The sequence below is a fragment of the Microplitis mediator genome, chromosome 10 (genome assembly GCF_029852145.1).
Source record: "Microplitis mediator isolate UGA2020A chromosome 10, iyMicMedi2.1, whole genome shotgun sequence".
Lineage (NCBI taxonomy): Eukaryota > Metazoa > Arthropoda > Insecta > Hymenoptera > Braconidae > Microplitis > Microplitis mediator.
Window position 1 is genome coordinate 5,238,393 of NC_079978.1, and position 20,053 is coordinate 5,258,445.

A 20,053-nucleotide genomic window follows, 5' to 3' on the forward strand; every position below is an offset into this window, starting at 1 on the left:
TATTAAACCAAAAGAGGAAGACGCGTAAGAGAAAGAGAAAAAAAGGTATCGTTTGAGAGGGAGAAAGAGAGACGTGGGCACACAGACGGCGGTTGCGACGGCTGCGACGACGACGGTGGTGGGTGACGGTGGCAGCGGGGGTGCAAGTGCTCCCTCGTGGCTGGGGGGATGTCGGGGGATACACTTGCCCCCGCGCTCTGACGGAGAGAGTGGGATGAATCGTAGGGCGACGAACTTAGCCCGCGCGAAAACTCCGCGCATCGACCGAATTACTCGACTTTTTTCATTTTATTTTATTTTTTTTTCATCCCTTCAGATTTTTTTTCGTCTACTTTTTTCTTCCATTCAATTTTTTTTTTTCTATTATTTTTTCTTATTCTTTTATATTTTTTATTTTTTCTTCCGTCTACCTATTTCTCATTTTTATTTTATCTATTTTTCGCGTCTTTTTTATTCAACTTGATCCCTTTTAAAGCTTCCCGATTTTATTCCACCCAATTTATCATCGTCATTGCGATACTCGTTGCACCCGATACCTATAATACGTGTATTGGTGCATGAAAACACCGTTGTACATTTTATGTATATACAAACAAACTATAAATATAAATCCATGTGTGGATGTATGGTGAGCTTTCATAGCGGGTAACGGGCTTTGTAGGCTTTACTGTGTGATGGTTTGTGGGCTCGCTTTAAAATTCAATTTTCATCAACTAAACTGGCTGCCGCTGCCCCGTGCCCTCTCTCCCATTCGGTTCACCGTCATCACTCGGTCCACTTTAACACGCGCAACAAGTGTCATTTTTGATATTTGGCAATACACCGAAGAGCACACCGACCAAATGAAAGTGCGCAACGGGCTGCCGTCATTTGCACCCTCCTCGATTCATTGGTTATATATACTGATACATACACAAAGAGTGTAAAAGAGCAACACCGAAAGTGATAATACCATCAACGATCAACAGAGACAAAATATCTCTATTAAATTATTTTATCACCATCACCGTCATCATCAAACCGTTCCATCATTCTGTTATTATGATTTTAAATATCTTATCAATTAATTATTTATTTTCAATTCATATTTCACATATATATTTACCACTAATCTCATCAAACTCTTTGTCATTAAATGTAGATCCATTGGGGGAAGATAATTTTAAATTAGGTCACCCGTAAAGGCTTTTGAATAAGTGAGAAATGAATGGTTATACATTATCTTACACAAACTTTACCTTGAGTGTATTAAATATAAGTATGTCTATATGTGTGTGTGTGAGTGTGTTAGAGTGTGAGTGTCTGTAATGACGATAGTTTGTATGAAAGAAAGTCCAAGAAGCGCGTCATTGCTCATGAATTATCGGCGGCAAAGAGGAAATGTGAGGTAAAAAAGTGCAAAAGGAGAGACGCTCAGCGGAGCGTAGCGAGAGCTGCTGCTGCTCACTGCAGCAGCACACGAGGGTGCGTCCGGCACGCCGGCTTCTCGCGGGATTCTCGAGCTCTCTATACAACTACCAAACGTCTCTCCATCTACTCCATCTACTTCTTTTCTCTTGCTCTTTCTTCACTTAATCCTCATTACATCTCTCTCCTTCAGCCTCTGCTCTCTGCTTTATATATATATATATATATATATGTATATAAATATTCTTATACACACTCGCGATGTTGGTTGTATGCCCGTGCTGTTTCTCGGTCCGGCAAACGAGTCCGATGCACATTCGTTCGCGCTGCCGCTCGTTAGATATAAATACGTCGCGACAGAGGGCAAGGAACCACGCCTGCGACGCTTACAAGAGCATCCGCGCTGCTTCGGATGCATATACATATATATGTATATGTATAGACAGATAGATATTTATATATGTATATAAATCCAAGTGCTAAGACTATACGACTATCTTCAACTTGTTTTATATATCTCACTCTCCTTCCGTCCGTGGGGCGATGGGATTCTCGATGATTCTCTTGCTCTTAACTTGAACCAGGCGACGGGACGACGTACATTCATGTATATGTATGTACGTGCAGATCCAAATATTGCATTCGTCGGATAAATATAGACATCTTGTGCTCATAGTATACCTATACAGCAAAGCACAAAAACGACACTCTGAGTATCTTAAAACCAACCTCGACGTTTTCTATTCGCACACTTAACTCGTGTTGTTTTTGGGTTCAAGTCATCATCCTTTTTTTTCTCCTTCTTTATTTCATTTTATTTTTTTTTCTGTCTATGTATTTCCCATTTCGTTGACTTTACCTCGACACTTTTGAGTTTCATCAATATTATGTGCACAGACATATATATCCATCTATCCATCCATCCATCTGTATCTGTATATCTATAGATCTATAGTATATAAAAGAGTTCCTCGTTACTCTATAGCATGGCGAAGTGAACGTTTGCCTGGTCCAGCGAATTGAAGGTAGAAAAAAGGGTATGGAGTAAAAAGTGTACGAGGATGGTGAAGAGGAAGGAAGAAGAGTAGGACGAGGATGAGGACGAGGACTCGGATGAGGCGGTGTGGAGGACGAGGAGAAAAGAGAGCGAAGGAAAAAAAACGCAAAGCCGCGGACGGGACTCGGGCGAGAGAGCGTTAGTCCAGGCAGGTCCGGATAGGTGGGCGAGGGGCGGTGGGGTCCGCGAGGGGAGAGTAGTGCGAGTCTCGCGCTCGGATCCGACAGGAGTAGCGGAGAGAGAGAGGTAGAAGGGTTTCCAATGAGCGGCCATTTATCTCCCGGGGCATCCGCCGACGTTTTTCTTCGCTAGTGTATCGATTTTAGGTTTAGGCCATTACACCCCGGTTGCAGGCGTCCATCCTATCAGTGCCCAGCACTTGCAGCTGCGCTCTAAACTCATCTGCGCAAGATATCTTACATTTAATTTTCATTTTATACTTTTTTATCACTTTTTTTCTCAAGAAAAAAAAAACATTTTTATGTCATTTTTTTACGGACATAATGTTTGTTTACATCCTTGCGACCTTGAGCAGTATCTTATTGGGATACGTCGGCTTATTGTATATATATATAAATATATATACACATACATCTATATGTATGAATGCTGTGCATGCAGTGAGAGTCAAAACTTGGAGGATATGTTTGTATATGTATACATGGATGTATATATGTATATATATTGTGCAGTGAGAAGTTGAGTTTTGAATTTAGGGCAGTGGTCGTTGCGACTCATCGCGCAATGACTACACTCAACTCCACCACCTCGTCTGACTCCTCTTTCACCTCCTCCTCCTCCCCACGGCGCCCCTTTGGGACTCTGACGGTTTACTCGGGAATGCTTGAGAGGTCTAGGCGACACTCGACTCCAAGTTCACTCACCAATAAACTCGTCAAGGTTACATATTGTCTCCTATATATCTTCACCACCAATCATTTGCATAATGTTTGGCTACTTTATTTATTTTTTATTTTATTTATTTATTTATATTTATTTCTCTCTTACTTTTAAATATAATACAACAATGAACAAAAGAATAAAATATTACTCTGTAAATTTAACTAGATAAATAAACCCGTACGTCGAGATATTTAAATTTAAAAAAAAAAAACAATATTTATATTTGAAATTCGATCTCATGGATTTTATTGCATAACTCGATAGCGATTAATTATTTGATGGATTAAATTTTAAATTGAGTATTAAGCAGAAGTGAAAATTTAGTTGGTACTTAAGTGCATAAATATCTGGATTATCAATGAAATTTTCTCACGGTTTAAATTCAATGAAATAAATTATTTAAAATATCATTAAAAAACAATATATATATGTATACATACGAAATGAGAGTTAAAAATACATGTGTTTAAGATTTTATCCGCGACATGAGTAAAATTTAATGGCATCAGTAACATTTACGGCAGCAGCGGATCTTATGTAAATGTTACACATATTGTTGAGTTTAAATTTATTGCAGTATTCAAAAGACTTTGGTCAGTACGTACCTTTTTTTGCGCGGAAAAAAAAAAGATTTTTATATTTCGCAAAACCAAATCCTCCAACACTCGATATTATTTTTGAATAATTTATTAAAAAATTAAACCATAGACTTTAACGGTATATATTTTTTCATTTGAATACAAGTATATAAAAATAAAATAATATATTGGCAATGGGTAACGGACGAAAAATTGCCGGGCAAGAGGTTATCGATGCAGAGGATAACATTGAAATTAATCTAAAAGAAAAAAAACCAGAATAAAATATAAAACAATCTTTTTGAACAATAAAATAAAAAAGAAATATCCTGGAAATGAATTTCGCCGTGGTCTGCATAGATGGACTATCTCGGGTGTATCTCGTGGCGCATCTGTGGGCATCAGAGAGTAGTGTTCAGTATATAAAGTGATGGAAAAAAAGCAGGCATATTCCACCTTGCCGCAAGGTCGTAACAAACAGCACCATTCACGCAACATGTATATACTTGCTCTTTATATACCTATATATTATATGTATATATATATTTATGTATACAGTATATACTATAGAGGATAGAATCGAGTGATCTGACTGAGGGAGCGCGTAAAATGAGATCGGAGTATAAGCAAGAGGGCAGTCATTGCTTTAGATATATATATGTATGTATGTATGTATATGTATATATATGTGTGGGCATGTGTGGAGATGATAGTTGTACTGGTGACGGCGGGAGCCCGCGAAGCTGAAGGAAAGAGAAGGATATAGAGTAAAGTATATGTAATGTATAGAAAGAGGTTTTTGCGCGCGTGTAGAGGTGAACGCGTGGTGATGAGAATGATTCGTCGTGTAGGTACACTCGAACGGCCGCTCGGTGAGCCGCGTGCGTTTCTATCCCTCGTGCCTCTGCTCGGCCGCTGCTGCTGCCGAGTGTAAACGACTACGGAGAGACGTGAACGGGGAAGTCGTGGAGAAGCCAGTCTGAGAAAGTGGCGGGAAATACGTGCCTCTAATCCACCGCGTAAAGTCAAGATACTGAATAACTATAGAGTTGTTATATGTAATGTCCCTTCGTACTTGAATAGATCCAAGGGATCTGCATATGTAATAATACACATAGTAGTTGTTGTTTTTGTTGTAGAATTAGTAGTATTTGTATTAGTAGTAGTAGTTGTAGTAATAGTTGTTGTGTAGAAGGGATAAAAGCTCTTTTCAATTCATGTGGACTAGACTTCTACATTCTCTACATGTCCTATACGCGGTATAGTATTATTATTAATCGAGAAATGAGTCGCGCGCATGAGAACCGTCGTTAATACTTTTGGACATGTCGAAGGCTCTGACGACGATTACAGGTACGTTCTTTGGTGCTTTTATTTAATTTTTTTTTCTTTACTTTTTATTTTATTCCTTTCTACTCATTTGTCTCTCTTTCTCATTCTCTCGTTCTCTCTTGCTCTTTCTCTCCTTTTTTTTAAACGAGTGATATTGATTTGGGAGAGGCTTCGTACTCGTGGCACGAGCGTACCATGTGACTCCGTAGGTAGAGAGTCGGGCAGAGAGTCGCGATGCATCAGCGCAGCGCGCATCGAGGGGGCACGTCGCGGCTGGGAAATCCCTCCCGCCGTTTGCCAAATCCCCCACCGTGTCTATATTCTCGTCGACGCGCAGAGTCGTAGCTTGCGCTGTTTCTCTCCCTCTTTCTGCATTTCGCATGTCGCTGCTTTGCCTATCTGTATGTACAAATGTATATATACATACAATACCAAACCGTATTATATATGTATATATATAGTATGAGGAGCAGCAGCAGCAGCAGCAGCAAGCAGCAGGAGTAGAAGCAGCAGCAGCAGCAAAGCCCCTCTCCCGCTCGCCCACCTCGCGGATCTATCCGCGAGTCTGCCGCTGGCCCCTATCACCCCGAGAGCGCCCTTCACTTGGCGAATCCCTACTACCACCAACGGTCCAACGGACAACTCGCTTGACTTGCTTCTCCTCTACACTCTTGGTGCTCCCTCTCTAGTCCTCCACCCTCTTGCCAGTACCGTCCGTCCACCCGCTCACTTCTGACAACGTCCTGGGTTAGTATTCCCGCCGGCACCACCGCTACCTCCGCGACCGCCGTCGTCGTCGTCGCCGCCTCGACAACAGTGAGTCGCGCAGCAGAGTTTCTTTCTCCTACACGTCTCCTCCTCATTCGCCTCTTTCTCCGCTCCACAGGCTTCTCATCCCACGGCCTTCTATATGTACTCTGGCTTCTACTACTCTGGTTCTCCTTCTCTGTCATATCGACAGCACTGCGTCTCTCTTTTACAACCGTCCCAGTGCATTGTGTGTCTGGTTCTTTCCCGCTATAGCAGTGGCGGCGGCAGCAGCACCAGCAGCAGCAGCGGCGCTCCATCCCGTGTCCAACGTCCCAAACCCAATCCAGTCCAGAAGTCCCCACTCCAGGCTTATGCCGGCGACGGAAGTGCGGCAACGCCGCGGCGAGCGTCTCGGTCTTGGCGAGTACACACTCGGGGGGCCAGCCGAGTCTACCGAGTTTGTCTACCGGCGCGGGTACCAAAAGAGAGCGGAGAGATAAGTCGTGAGTTTTGAATATAACACGGCATGCCGAGACGACGCGTTGCGTGAATTTAACTAAGAGAGACCGTCGTACTCGTCGTGATCGTCGTCGTCGTCGTCGACGTCGCGTCGTGTTACCGTCGTCTCTCTCTGTCTCTCTCATTCTTTCTCTTCATTATAACATACTACATATATCCCGCCTCGTGTTGTATTTCTCTCTCTCCTCTTTCACTCTCCTTTCCTCTCTCCCTCTTATCCGCGCTCCCTCCAATACAATCCTACTACTCTACCCAACCCCGCGTGCGTGAGACGTCGCACGCAACACACAACGTCGTCCAGACATTTTTTTCGGCTCGCGATATTACCAGTTGCGAATTAAACACGGTGTAAATGGCGCTCTCCGCACAGAATCAGTCAACGTCGTATGTCAACCTCTATTACTCGATCGTCCAGCGCGCGGCGACACGTTATTTTAAGGAATATTACAATTCCGGTGAGTATTCATTTGAAAAAAAAAAAAAAAAAAATTCAAAAAAAAAATTCAAACAAATCTACACAAGTTCAAATTAAAGTAATCGCGAGTGTGGTGATGTATTTATATATCTATGTATAAACTAATACATACATACGTACATACATCAGCGTGTATGTGCTGAGTGAATTGTAATGTGTGAGTGTGCCTGTGTGTATGTGTTGGAATTTTTGTGATCAGTGTATTACAATACTCTTCCCGTCTTCCTGGCACACACATGCAACACCCACATTCACGCTCTTTGACACCTTTCTCTCTAACTCTCCTCATCACGCTAATTCCTACGGCTTCTTTTTTTTTTTTTTTTTTTCAAAGTTAATTTTTTTTCCCATCAAATCCATCGCACAATCAGCACATCCTCCATCGTCATCCGTCCAAATCCTCTCTCCATACTAATCTTACTCTTAAAAAAAAAGAACCAAAAAAAAAAAAAATTCCAATCCATCATTAGTACATTTGACTCCGCGCGGTTTTGAACTGTCCCGCCATTGCCCTTTCCCCCTTGTTGCCTGCCTACCAGCCAGCCACTAACGCCACTGTCGCCGATTCTCGCTGATCGCTGCGACGATAAGGCGCCTACATTGCCCGCACCAATGCGGTATACAATACCGTGTGTTCTATAGATATACATATACATATATCTACATACTTATATACATGCAGACATAGACATCTACACATGTGTAAAGAATACTCTCCGTCGTGTTAAAACCGCGTGTCGTTTTTTAAATATCGTTTTATTATACACAGGAATCTGTTTCGTCAATAGACGACTGAACACAACCGCGCTTTCTTTAACGTCGACGCCAAAACCCACGTGCTCATATATGTGTGCTGTTAACACCCATCACGATTATTATTATTCCGTTAATGATCAACGTGTTGTTACATATATTTATATCCATACTCTTCACATGACAAACTTTAATACACGTACATTAACATCTACACCTAAAGATATAAATATATATGATAATAATAAGTACTAGAAAGATACTACACTGGTGCTCGTGGTAACAGTGAGACTTTACGATTACAACTACGGTACAGAGACGACAAACAGCCGCTGGCACGAGTATTTTATTAAAACTACAATCGTCTGAGCGACGGACTCGCTAAAGCTTAAAAGGAATTTAATTTTTATTCATTTCTTCCTTAAAAATGCAAAGACGATAGTGGGTCATTGGTCAACCAAAATCACTAACCCGCGTGTATTTAATCTCAGCGGACGTAAATCATACGTATATCATCACATACATATATATATATACTGTACAATTATGTATGAAGACTGATAGATAAACTGTTACGGCAATAAAATCGGGCGTTATCAAATGCTCGGCTCGCAATGAAAACTCGGTAGGAAATAAATCCATGTGTGTATTTATATAGATCTATATATGTATATGTATAAGTATATGGATATGGATGTATAGCCACGATGATGATGATCGGCGATAGGAGGGTTCCTTATATACTCCCAACAAAGAAAACTTTGTGCGGAGGCACGTCGTCTTGTAACTGTAGTTGTGCTCTCGGTCTCGGTAATTCGCCATGTGGCATTCGAAAATATACTACATCGTTCTAAGTTATATATTTAGATACACAAGAAACGAGAAAGCCAGAGTGAGATAGTTAGACATATAAAAGAAACGAGTTGAGATTACGTACGTTGAACTTTGTCGTCAGTGCAATGTATTCTGTAGCAATATGCTCGTGGGCATGTAAATATATTAATTTTTATTTATTTATTTATTAGCTATTCCTTTTTTTTATTTTTATTTTCATTCCACTCGGGTTATTATTGTAGCCATTGATTTGATTGTTACTATTGCCGCTGCAGATAAATTCATCGATTAAAAATAACGTAACAACTGATTGTCATTTCATTGAAAACCGTCAATGGATTGGACGATTGGAGAGAAAGGGACGGTTGTGTTACGGTCTGGAGACTAGCTTAACTATATTCTGTTGTATTATTATGTCCGTCTGCGAGCTCGAAAGTACTTACGATTAGAGCTGTTGCGTTCCTCGTAAAGGCCACGAGAAGGTTGCTCTTGCACTCTAACTTTACTATCATATATCCACTTATATATAGACAAATATATGCATAAAGTAATTTGAATAATTAAATTGAATAGAGTGACAAAATACTTTAGCTTAATTTCAGTTATGTCTTACTATTGTCGCTGTTAATTGTCACGCCCGTGTCTGATACACATCATATTTATAAATATCATATGATAAATGATGTGTATATTTAATATATATGAACATGAAATAATAATTTACGGGAACTAAGATAATTCGTGTATGTATTATACACTTTTTGTTATTTTATTTTTTGTTTACTTACGTGTGGTTCGGTTGTGTGATTTCAGGAAACGGTAATATAATGTATATTGTAATTATTTGTGGTTAGTTGGTTACACATTGGGATAAATGGAAGAAGAAGAAGATACACGTACAAGTATTAGCAGCACCGACGACGAGGACGAAGACGATGTATTCGGTAGACCATCAGGTACTTACTAATAATAATGGCGAACCGGTTTAAAACGTCATTGCTTTAGCAAATCGCAAGGGAATACCCGCTCGTTGCGGCTGGATATTTTTTTTCGACGGGTACCGTCTACCCTTTATTTGCTAACAGTAACAAAAATAATGATAATGATAATAACAACAAAACGGCAGAACAAAAAAAGGCAACAAGGTTTTATTACTATCCCTTTTTTCCCTTTTCTGATAAACTTTAAACCCTGGTTTTAAAACCCTCACCGTAATATCAAGTGTATTAAGACGTAATGATAGCTTATATACCTGCCGCGGCGGTTACAATGTAAGTTCTTTGTTACACATTAGTTGGTAAATGACGACGGCTACAATGTCGGGAGTTAAGACACCTGAATAGAATAAAATGAGTAATAATAATAGTAGTAGTAGTGATAATAACAGCAACGTGGATTTTTTTATATTTTTTTTTTTCACTAATTCACTATGGTGTAGAGTATAGGTAGCAGTAGTTATATATATAAACTTGAATTTGTTGTTTTACAAACTCCGTTCGTGATTTATGAATATTTTATAATGCTGAAATTTTTATAAACTAGTCCTGCTTTGCATCTTCCTCCCCATCCTACCGCACCATCAACGATTGAATTTTTTATTTATTAACTTTATTATTATTTTATTTTATTTATTACATATATAAAAATATAAATTTTTTTTTAATTTTTAAACATAACTTTTTGGTGATTATTAAATAATACGTCAGAAGTTATATTTAAAATAATAAAAATGACGTCAACAATTGTTGATTTGTGTTTTTGGTCTTTGATGTTGATTGCAGATACTGGCGCGCCGTACGTATTGTACAAGGACAACATGGAGAGACCCCAGGGCCAGTGGGCTCCGGGGCCAGGATCTCTCCAAGATGGTGGTCTGTATGCACAGCAGCAGCAACAGCAGCAACAGCAACAGGCATCATCCTCCTCCGGTAGTCCACAGCAGCCTTGTGGTCCACCGGTCGAAGGTGGTGAAACGGGACCTCCACCAACACTGGCGTCTCCCGTGCCCTCACCATATCCATCGGCACCACCCGAGCCTCAGGCACTGACCCCACCAGAGGACGACATACAGTCCGGTCAGTCGTCGGCTCAGCAACAGCAGCAGCAGCAGCAACAACAGGCACAACAACAGCAACAGGCACAACAGCAACAGCAACAACAGCAGCAGCAGCAGGTCCAACAGCAACAAGTCCAACAGCAGCAACAGGCACAGCAGCAGCAACAAGCACAGCAGGCACAACAGCAGCAGGCACAGCAGCAGGCACAGCAACAACAGCAGCAACAACAGGCACAACAAGAGCACTCGCCACAGCAGCAGTTGACACCACACGAGGTCGACCGCAGCGACTGCTTTCCTGGTGCAGGTGAACTTCAGCAATATCCTCAACACTACTTCAAAGAGACTCGGCCGCATCCGTCGCCCTCGGTACCGCCACATATGCTAACTCCGGGTGGTTTCTCAGCGCTGCACTACTTAAAACAACCGGGTGTTATGTTGACGTCATTGGGGCAAGGCGACGGAGGGGCGAGTTTAGAAGCTCACCAGTACGCGAGTCCCGGTGCCCCAAATATGGCAACCGTATTGCCAGATATTGTTCAGCAAAACGGCAAATCCTCAAAGGGTGGTGCTAATAGTGATCTGCGGTTGTTCAAGTGCTTAACGTGCGGAAAAGACTTCAAACAAAAATCGACATTGCTGCAACACGAGAGGATCCATACGGACAGTCGGCCGTACGGATGTCCAGAGTGCGGAAAGCGGTTCAGGCAACAGTCACATCTAACGCAACATCTAAGAATTCACGCGAACGAGAAGCCCTATGCTTGCGTTTACTGCGAGCGTACCTTCCGGCAGCGCGCCATCCTCAACCAGCATCTGCGCATCCACTCGGGTGAGAAGCCATACCAATGTCCGGAGTGCGGAAAACACTTCCGTCAGAAGGCGATCCTGAATCAGCACGTCCGCACACACCAAGGCGAGCATTTCTCTCTGCCTCCCCAGACTCCCAGAGGGCGTCCGCCACAACCACACTGACCCATCCACCGCTTATTACTATCGCTGCTGGTCGCTATTTTTACTTACTACTATTTTTTAATAAACTACTATGCTACCAAACTACACTACCAAATTCATTCTATTACAAATACACTCTCAGTACCACCGGGAAAGAAAAAAATCCACCATCTCCTCGCTCTCTGTTATGTGCCAATTCTCTCATTACCCACCTCTATCAGTCTTTAAATATATATTTCTCTCAATCTCTCTCTCTCTTTTTTTCTTTAGTTTATTTCTTTATATTCAAATCTCCATGGTGTATAAAATATTTCTCTAATTATTTATAATATTCTCTCTCAATTTCTCTCTTTCACTCTTTTACACTCTCTCGACCCGTATCCACTGACTCCTGTTCCATATCGGCGTCCCCTGTTCGGAGGCCGGTTCCCCTTTTCCCCCCTCCAAGGTCGAACGTTTTCCGTTTCCGCCAAGGACAAGAGGGCAGTAGTATTATGCGGCGGAACGGCTTATCTCTCGCCACCTTTTTTTCCGCACTTGGTTCCTGACGATCGTAACGGGCGGGAATGTGTTTTCTAATTGTCCGAGTATTATTGATTTTACCAAAAAATAAAAAAAAAAAAAAAGAAAAAAAGAAAAAAAATAAAACGCGCTGAACATAATAAAATGCTTTTATTATATTTATCCAATTTAATTAAAATAAATAAAGTTATTTATTATTATCTTTGCAACTAATTAATTTTTTCATGAATGATATTTAAATAATTTATTAATTTAACAACAAGCCTTAAAAAAATATAAATTATTTATAAAATTATATATTTATTTTTATTTTTTTTATTGTTATTAAAAAAAGAAAAAGAAAAGAAAAAATTAATCCTTCACCTGAGTAACCATCAGCCCGTCAATCCTAAATATCTCATTGTTAATTCCAGATGTGAGTCCGCATCTGATCTTCAAGAATGGTATGACTCCAACGCTCTGGCCGCAGGACGTACCATTTCCCCCGGAGGAGGGCAAGGAGGAGGTTGCCTCGACTTTCGGTGATACCGACACCCAGTCGGGGGCATTCAGTCCATCACCGGACGGCAATTCCATCCAGTACCCTGCCTACTTCAAAGACCCAAAAGGCGGGAATCACGCGGTCTTCGGGGCTGGTGGACCTGGCAGCTTCGGTGCACTTCAGTACATTAAACAGCAGGGTGGGTCCAACAGCGGTCCCAACGGCAGCAAGTCCTGTTTACCAGACGTCATTCAGCACGGCAGATCTGCGGGTATGCCTCTCTACGTTAGGTGTCCAATTTGTCAGAAGGAGTTCAAACAGAAGAGTACCCTTTTGCAGCACGGCTGCATCCACATCGAGTCAAGGCCGTATCCATGTCCAGAGTGCGGCAAGAGATTTCGTCAGCAGTCACACTTGACGCAGCATCTTCGTATCCACACAAACGAGAAACCCTACGGATGTGTCTACTGCGGTCGGAATTTCCGACAGAGGACCATTCTCAATCAGCACTTGCGCATCCACACGGGAGAAAAGCCTTACAAATGTCAGCAATGCGGCAAGGATTTTCGTCAAAAGGCCATCTTGGATCAGCACACACGCACGCATCAGGGGGACCGGCCCTTTTGCTGTCCCATGCCCAACTGTCGGAGGCGCTTCGCGACCGAGCCAGAGGTGAAGAAACACATCGACAATCACATGAATCCACACGCAAGTAAAGTGAGGAGAAACTCGAGCAGCGACGGAAAATCTTCTGGCACACCAACGGCACTTGGGCCTGTACCAGTTCCACGTGGTCTTACACCGACAGTCGTAAAACCTGAGCTATACTTTCCTCAGTGCTACGCACCCGCATTCAATCATCAACCACCAGTTTCATCCTCACAGTTTCCCGGTCAAACCAACGGAGTTGCTGTAACTGGAGAATTTAAACCACCGTCGGCACTGCCACCGCAGTGACTAACCGTCCATCCTGCAGCCTATTAGCAAGCAGGAATCCCGCTAAAGTATCAGCGTTGCTTCACGCCCATTGGAAATAATTCTGGAGCTAGTACTTCTGTAACAACATCATCAACTCCACCAGATCCAGCTTCAACTTCTGATGTATCGTCGCATTTGTGCCAGCCACTGCAGCAACACTACCCGTGACATTTATCGTGCATTTATTAGCATTTCGTCTTTCATATCTTTCCGGTTTGCTTTACTTTCATTTTCATCACATTATTATTATTATTATTATTGTGATTATTATCATTATTATTATTATTATTACTGTTAGTTTTTTTTTTTAATATTATCATTAATTGCTACTACTATAATTATTACTATTCTTCCATTTTTCGTGCCGATTTGTTCGATTACATCTAAACATATACATATAATAATGACGGTTACTCGATTCTCGTATTTTTTTTTTAAACGATTACGAGCGCGTTGTGAATTTAAAATTCGTGTTTTCAGCGATTTATGTACAGCGTAACGCATTCTGAAATCGTCAAAGGGAAGAAAAGCAAAAAAATTAAAAAAAAAAAAAAAAAAAAAAAAAAATCGTACTATAAAAAATTTAAAAAAAAATAATAAAACTCGTACTATATAGTTATAAAACCGTAAAAAAAACGCGTTTCTTTCCCTCAATGGGTTGAAAATGTTCGATTTCGACCAGACTGAAACGATTGTGATACAATATTTAACTTGCCTATGTTTTAATGAATTGATTGAAGTCAAGTTGAGTATATTGTGAATCTTGGAAGAATTTAAAAATAATTAATAAGATGGACGAAATATTTATCCCGATTAAATGGTGGTAGAGGACGTCTGTAAATATGTAAAACGTGAAATAATTAATCGTAAAAACAAAACAAAAATGATAATAATAATAAATAATAATAATTAATAATAATAATAACAATAATAATAATAATAATAATGTTAAAAAAAGAAAAAAATTAAAAAACATCTAAACAAAAACGGTGGTGGATGAGAAATAAGATGCGACGGAAAAATAGAGGGTGTTGAGGCAAAGGGAACCAAGAGCAAAAGGGGTTGCTGTTGATGTTAAAAACGATGATGCGAGTGTGTGGTAAACACGAAAGCGAGAACGTGAGAGAGCGTCGGTGAAGATTTAAGATGGCCGCGAGTGAGAGAAAAATCGTTTAGTTTTGCAGACGAATGCAAGAGACGCGAACAAAAAAACGTAGTATATATATGTATGTATGTATGTATACATACATGCATATATGTATGTACATATATATTTAAAGCAAGTGAGCTGATGGGGAGTGGTCATGAAAGTTGCGAAGGAATGTGCGTACAAAGTAAAGAGAGAGAGAGTGAGGTAGAGAAAAAAAAGTAAAAGAATCACGCGAAAATGATCGAAAATATAATAATAAAGAAGTAATTAAGTAATTAATTGACGTAATGAAAAGGCTAAACCATAATAATAAAGAAAAATAAAGCGGACGGATACCCACTGTGCTACGGAATACGAAGATTACACGTCACAACAGATTGACGATGATGCGATGTACGAAGAAAGGTATGACTCTTGTATACTATTACAATATTTCAATGTATATTTATACACCAGGTAATTTACTATTACTATCTATACGACGATATTTTGATTGGTTTATAAAATGAGATTGGTGCTGATAACTACTTAGGTAAGCATTAAAAAAAAAATTTTTTAAATAATAGTAAAAGTGAAATTTAAAATACAGACACGAGGGAGGGAATTTGTGGACGAAGGCTGAGACACTAGAGATTTAAATTCCTAAGTTTTTAATAAAATATATATATGTATCTATATATATATATATTATAAAGTAGACAGCCGCGTGGCTCAACTAAGACCGTGTTTAGCTGTCCGCTCATCAGATTTATTATTATTATTATTATTGTATTAATTAATTATTATCATAAATCCGTAAATTTCGTGGCAATACTTAAAGAGGAAGCAAATGTTTTATGTACTAGAAATAGTCTTATAAATTTCTATATTTAAGACGTGTGATCTCTCTAATTATTGTACATTATATTGATAATTGATCTGTATCTAGGCATTCAGATATAAGTAACGTTATTATTAATTAATTGATTCATTGGTTAGTTATCATTATTAATAATAATAATTATTATTATTATTATGGTTATGAATTATGTAATAAGTATTCTCTACATAGTCTTATGATTTAGAGAAGTTTAAAAATTAAAATTAAAAATAATAATAACAGATTTGAGATGATAATTGTGCGGCCATATTCAATATGGCCTGATCGTAGTGCCTCGGAATTGCTGCTCGCGGCAGTGATTTGATCATATTTTAGGAATGGTATATTATATTGAAAAATAAAAAAAAAACCGCAATTAATTATCGGTACTCTCATACAAGTACTAAAAAAAAAGAAAAAAAAATATAAAAAAAGAAAAAGAAAAAAAAAAATACTAAAAAAAAAAAAAACGAAAAAAAAAAAAATCGTGTCATTTAATTGTCACGCTAAACTATTATATATTTAAAAAAATTTTGGTTTGATATTGTCGTACGATTCGTGCAACCGCCAAAATGCTGTGCTTGACGATGTGATCGTTTTAATATTATTATTATAATTATATTTATATTATTATTATCATAATTATTATATATTATTATGAATATTATTTTTATTTTATTGGCACGGTAATACATTATTGTCCAATTAAAAAATTAATGAACAAAAATAAGGGCTTGGCCAAAATCTAAAATACGTAAAATTTTGAATAAAATTTGAGAAAAAGAAAAAAAAAAAGAAGAAAGAGATGTAACGAAAAATTGAATTTTTCACATAAATTTTATATTTTATTTAAATTTAAAGTCTAAGTTATTTTATATAAAATAATTATATTTAAAGTGCCGCTTTTTAATTACTAGTAAAAAAAATAATTTTTATTTAAATCAATAAGTTTTTTTTCCTGTGGACTCGTGTATAGATAGTGATATATAAAAATATCTCGAATAAAAATCAAAATTTCAGTCAAAAACTTTCGCGAATAATAAAAAAAATTTGAATTTGAATTTGAGACAAATATAAAAATAAACTTAAATGAGTTGCCATCAAATGCCATTTTATAAATTAATTAATTTATACAAATTTTTTTTTATATAGAGTATTAATTATAAATGTTTCTATTGTACATTTGAATAATATATATAAATATCATATATATATATTATATATTATTATTACTAAATATAAATATATATTATATATATAAATACATATATAATTTAAATGTCCAGTTAGATTACGATGTAATAATAAACAATAGCAATTTATTTTATTTAATCAATCGAACAAATTATCGTATCAAAAATAAAATAAAATAATAAAACAAATTTATATTTACGCACAATTAACGTGTCGCGTTATCAACTTCACTTACGCTCTCCGTTCTCCATAAAACAAACTGTTAAAATAGCTGACAAAACCATAAAACAAATTCTAAAAACAAATAGTTACATAAATATATACATATATATATATATATATAAATACATATATTTTTCTTCTATAATTTAAAACTGTTATCAGTGAATAGAATTCGCTCAAGACAAGATAAATCTCATACACCAAATACGTACTTATTAACTTTCCATATTAATTTGCTTATCAGTCTCTCCACTATACGTTAATTGTTTCCCGTTTTAATGAATTTAAAAATTTTAATTTATTTTCGGACGTCCTCGCGGACAATTGACAGTGACTCTTGCCAATATGTCAAACAAAATCTGAACAAGTCTTGAAAAAACAAGACTTTGAACAAAAAAAAAAATCAACAAAAAAGAATAATGAGGCCTACGACATGTAGAGTAAAAAGTGTAAAATATACATCATTGTTTTATTTTTTAATTAATTAATATTAATATTATTTACTATTATTTAATTTAATTAATTAATTATACAACACAACTATGCGTTTTTTAAAATTATTAATTAATAATATTAGTTTGTTATTAAGTTTTAGAGAGATTTTGCATATAATGCAGTGGTTAGTTTTTATACTAGAGTTTTCAACTTTTATTATTATTATTATATTATATCTATATCTTTTTATTATCAATATTATATTATTTTGTATTGAAATATTGTAGATGCCTTTTAGTGTTTATTAATAGTGATAAATATTTTATAATTAATTACCAAGTCTTTAAATCTCGCAGTCACAAAACTAAATAAACAAAAAATTAAGCAAAAGTGAGTTAAAAAAAAACTCAACGTCATGTGATATTCGAGCGATATGACAATATTCGGAAAATTGTTTTTTTAAAAATTTTTTTATGTATTTTAATTGAATTATAAAACCGCACTTAGCAGCTATAGAATTGTACTGCGCTTTTAAAGAGGTGCTTTGTTTTTTTTTTATTTTTTTTATTTTGAAAGTTTTCATAAAAATTGCATTTATTTATTTTCTTAAAGAAAATAATATTTGCTTTAATGTATAATTAGTTTTGTTTCTTTATTATTTTTACACATGTATAGTAAAAAAAAACTGATGTATGAATGCGTTAATTTTTATTATAATTATTATTATTTTATGCCTTTATTTTTTTTTAAGTAAAGCGGACATGTGAACAAAAATACTACGAGTGTAAGAGTGATAGAATACTCTATATATATATTTTTAAATATTGGTATATAGTGATTAAAAAAAAATGATAAGTAATAAAAATTTGGGCACAACATCCCTCATAGCTAAACTAAATGCTCAAGATTATAATTATAATTACTTATTATTATTATTATTATTATTAGTATAAATTAGATTAAGTCTTTTTTAATTAATCCATGTATCAAAATATGTAAATTATTTTTTTTTTTCACTATAAGACTCAGTCAACTGGCCGTGTGCAAGCCTTTGACTTTCAAGCGACGGGATGATGCGCCCAAGAATAATTTTTCATTTATTTACGCCATTTTATTGTTTTATTTTATATTATTATTAATTAATTATTATTATTATTATTATTATTATTATTATTATTATTTGCTGTCTCTTCCAACCGTCTCTATTGTGAGAGTGAACAATTTGTGTTAATTATTTATCATATTTTATATATATATATATACATAGATAGATTTATATTATATATATATTTAAATATATATATATTATAAAAAAGAATGAAAAAATTTTTTTTATCACGAGAAACAAAACTCGTACTTAGCAATTTCTTTTTGTCTTTTGGCGACACTGCGCTTCAAAATTGAGCTTTAATTAAATAAATGATTGAACAAAAAAAAAATATATATATAAAAAATAGTTGAATGAACAAAAAAGTATATAAGATAAATATATAGATATATAATAAATAAATGCCCGAAACAGTGCGCGACATAGGTGCAATAAATAATCTATTATTGGGTGGCAGTCGGACCACGTCTTGCACCCGTTTTCACTTGTCGTTAAAATTAAAGTGAGTACGGTGTGCCAAGTATCTGGTACTGCGCAATTAAAAATTAATAATTCACATACAGAACAAAACATACAATTTTTTTTAATTATTTAAACGAATAAATGCGTGACTTTGCCATATGTATACACACTTATTCCAATTAAAACAAATGTAAAAAAAAAATATATATATAATGGAAAATAATAATTAATATTTTTGTTTATTTTTTTTTTATTTTTAATTGTATAATATGAAAAGGAGTAAGACTGTCAATTATATTATTACAATCAAGTCACGCAATAATTCGGTGCTTTTGTTGTTATGTCAGAAGCAAATCGAGCAACAGCAACAACGGAACCTGGTTCCTATATAATAGTGATTTAACAAGTGGGACAAGTGGAAGAATTTATATTAATTTACGTCTTATAAGTATATATATATATACATATATATAAACACATTAAATATATGTAAATATATAAATATAAATATATATACATATTAGCTGTTATAATTTTGTGACTGACGAGTGTCTCGAGTTTGCGAGTTCTAATCACCGACTTACGCTCGTCTTTTCCCAAAGATCCAATTAACAAGAATATCATAACAATTATTATTATTATCATCGTTATTAGTTGACTTTTCCAAGTGTAAAAAATACCATAGACTTTTTTATAGATGTGTTAAAGTCTGTCATGATTAGAGCTCGCAGACACCTCGAGCATGTTCTCTGTTTTTATTTCTTTTTTCATTCTTTTTATACGAAAAAAAAATATCACATTTAATAATAAAAAGAAACAATTATACGCAGAACGGGGTTTTAATGTAATATTTTTATTTTCAAGTGTTACTTTTATTTATTATAATTATTTTAATGTGAGTGTTATTATTTCTCTTTTTATTTTATATATGTGTATATATATAAGAATTAAAAAGGGATATAAGTGGCGATGTCGTTGGAATGAGCGAGTTAAGATTGTGAATTCGGACATCCCATATACTATA

At 36.3% G+C, this 20,053-nt stretch overlaps 1 protein-coding gene across 13 annotated transcripts in view; it reads left to right on the forward strand.

The window, feature by feature from the left end:
• Positions 1–19,231, forward strand: part of LOC130676239 (myeloid zinc finger 1-like) — a 34,969-nt gene extending 15,738 nt beyond the window's left edge. For 4 of the 13 annotated variants that reach the window (XM_057482348.1, XM_057482347.1, XM_057482349.1 and 1 more), the window contains exons 2-3: positions 10,390–11,580; positions 12,554–19,231. In XM_057482348.1, the coding sequence (XP_057338331.1) occupies positions 10,425–11,580; positions 12,554–13,578 (2,181 nt within the window). In that variant the 5' untranslated portion in view covers positions 10,390–10,424 and the 3' untranslated portion in view covers positions 13,579–19,231. Of the gene's footprint in view, positions 1–5,154; positions 5,299–6,101; positions 7,002–8,746; positions 8,765–9,333; positions 9,352–9,421; positions 9,565–10,389; positions 11,581–12,553 lie in introns of those variants that run through there. The other 9 variants (XM_057482338.1, XM_057482344.1, XM_057482343.1 and 6 more) reach the window with 8 other exon arrangements.
• Positions 19,232–20,053: the final 822 nt, after the last annotated feature.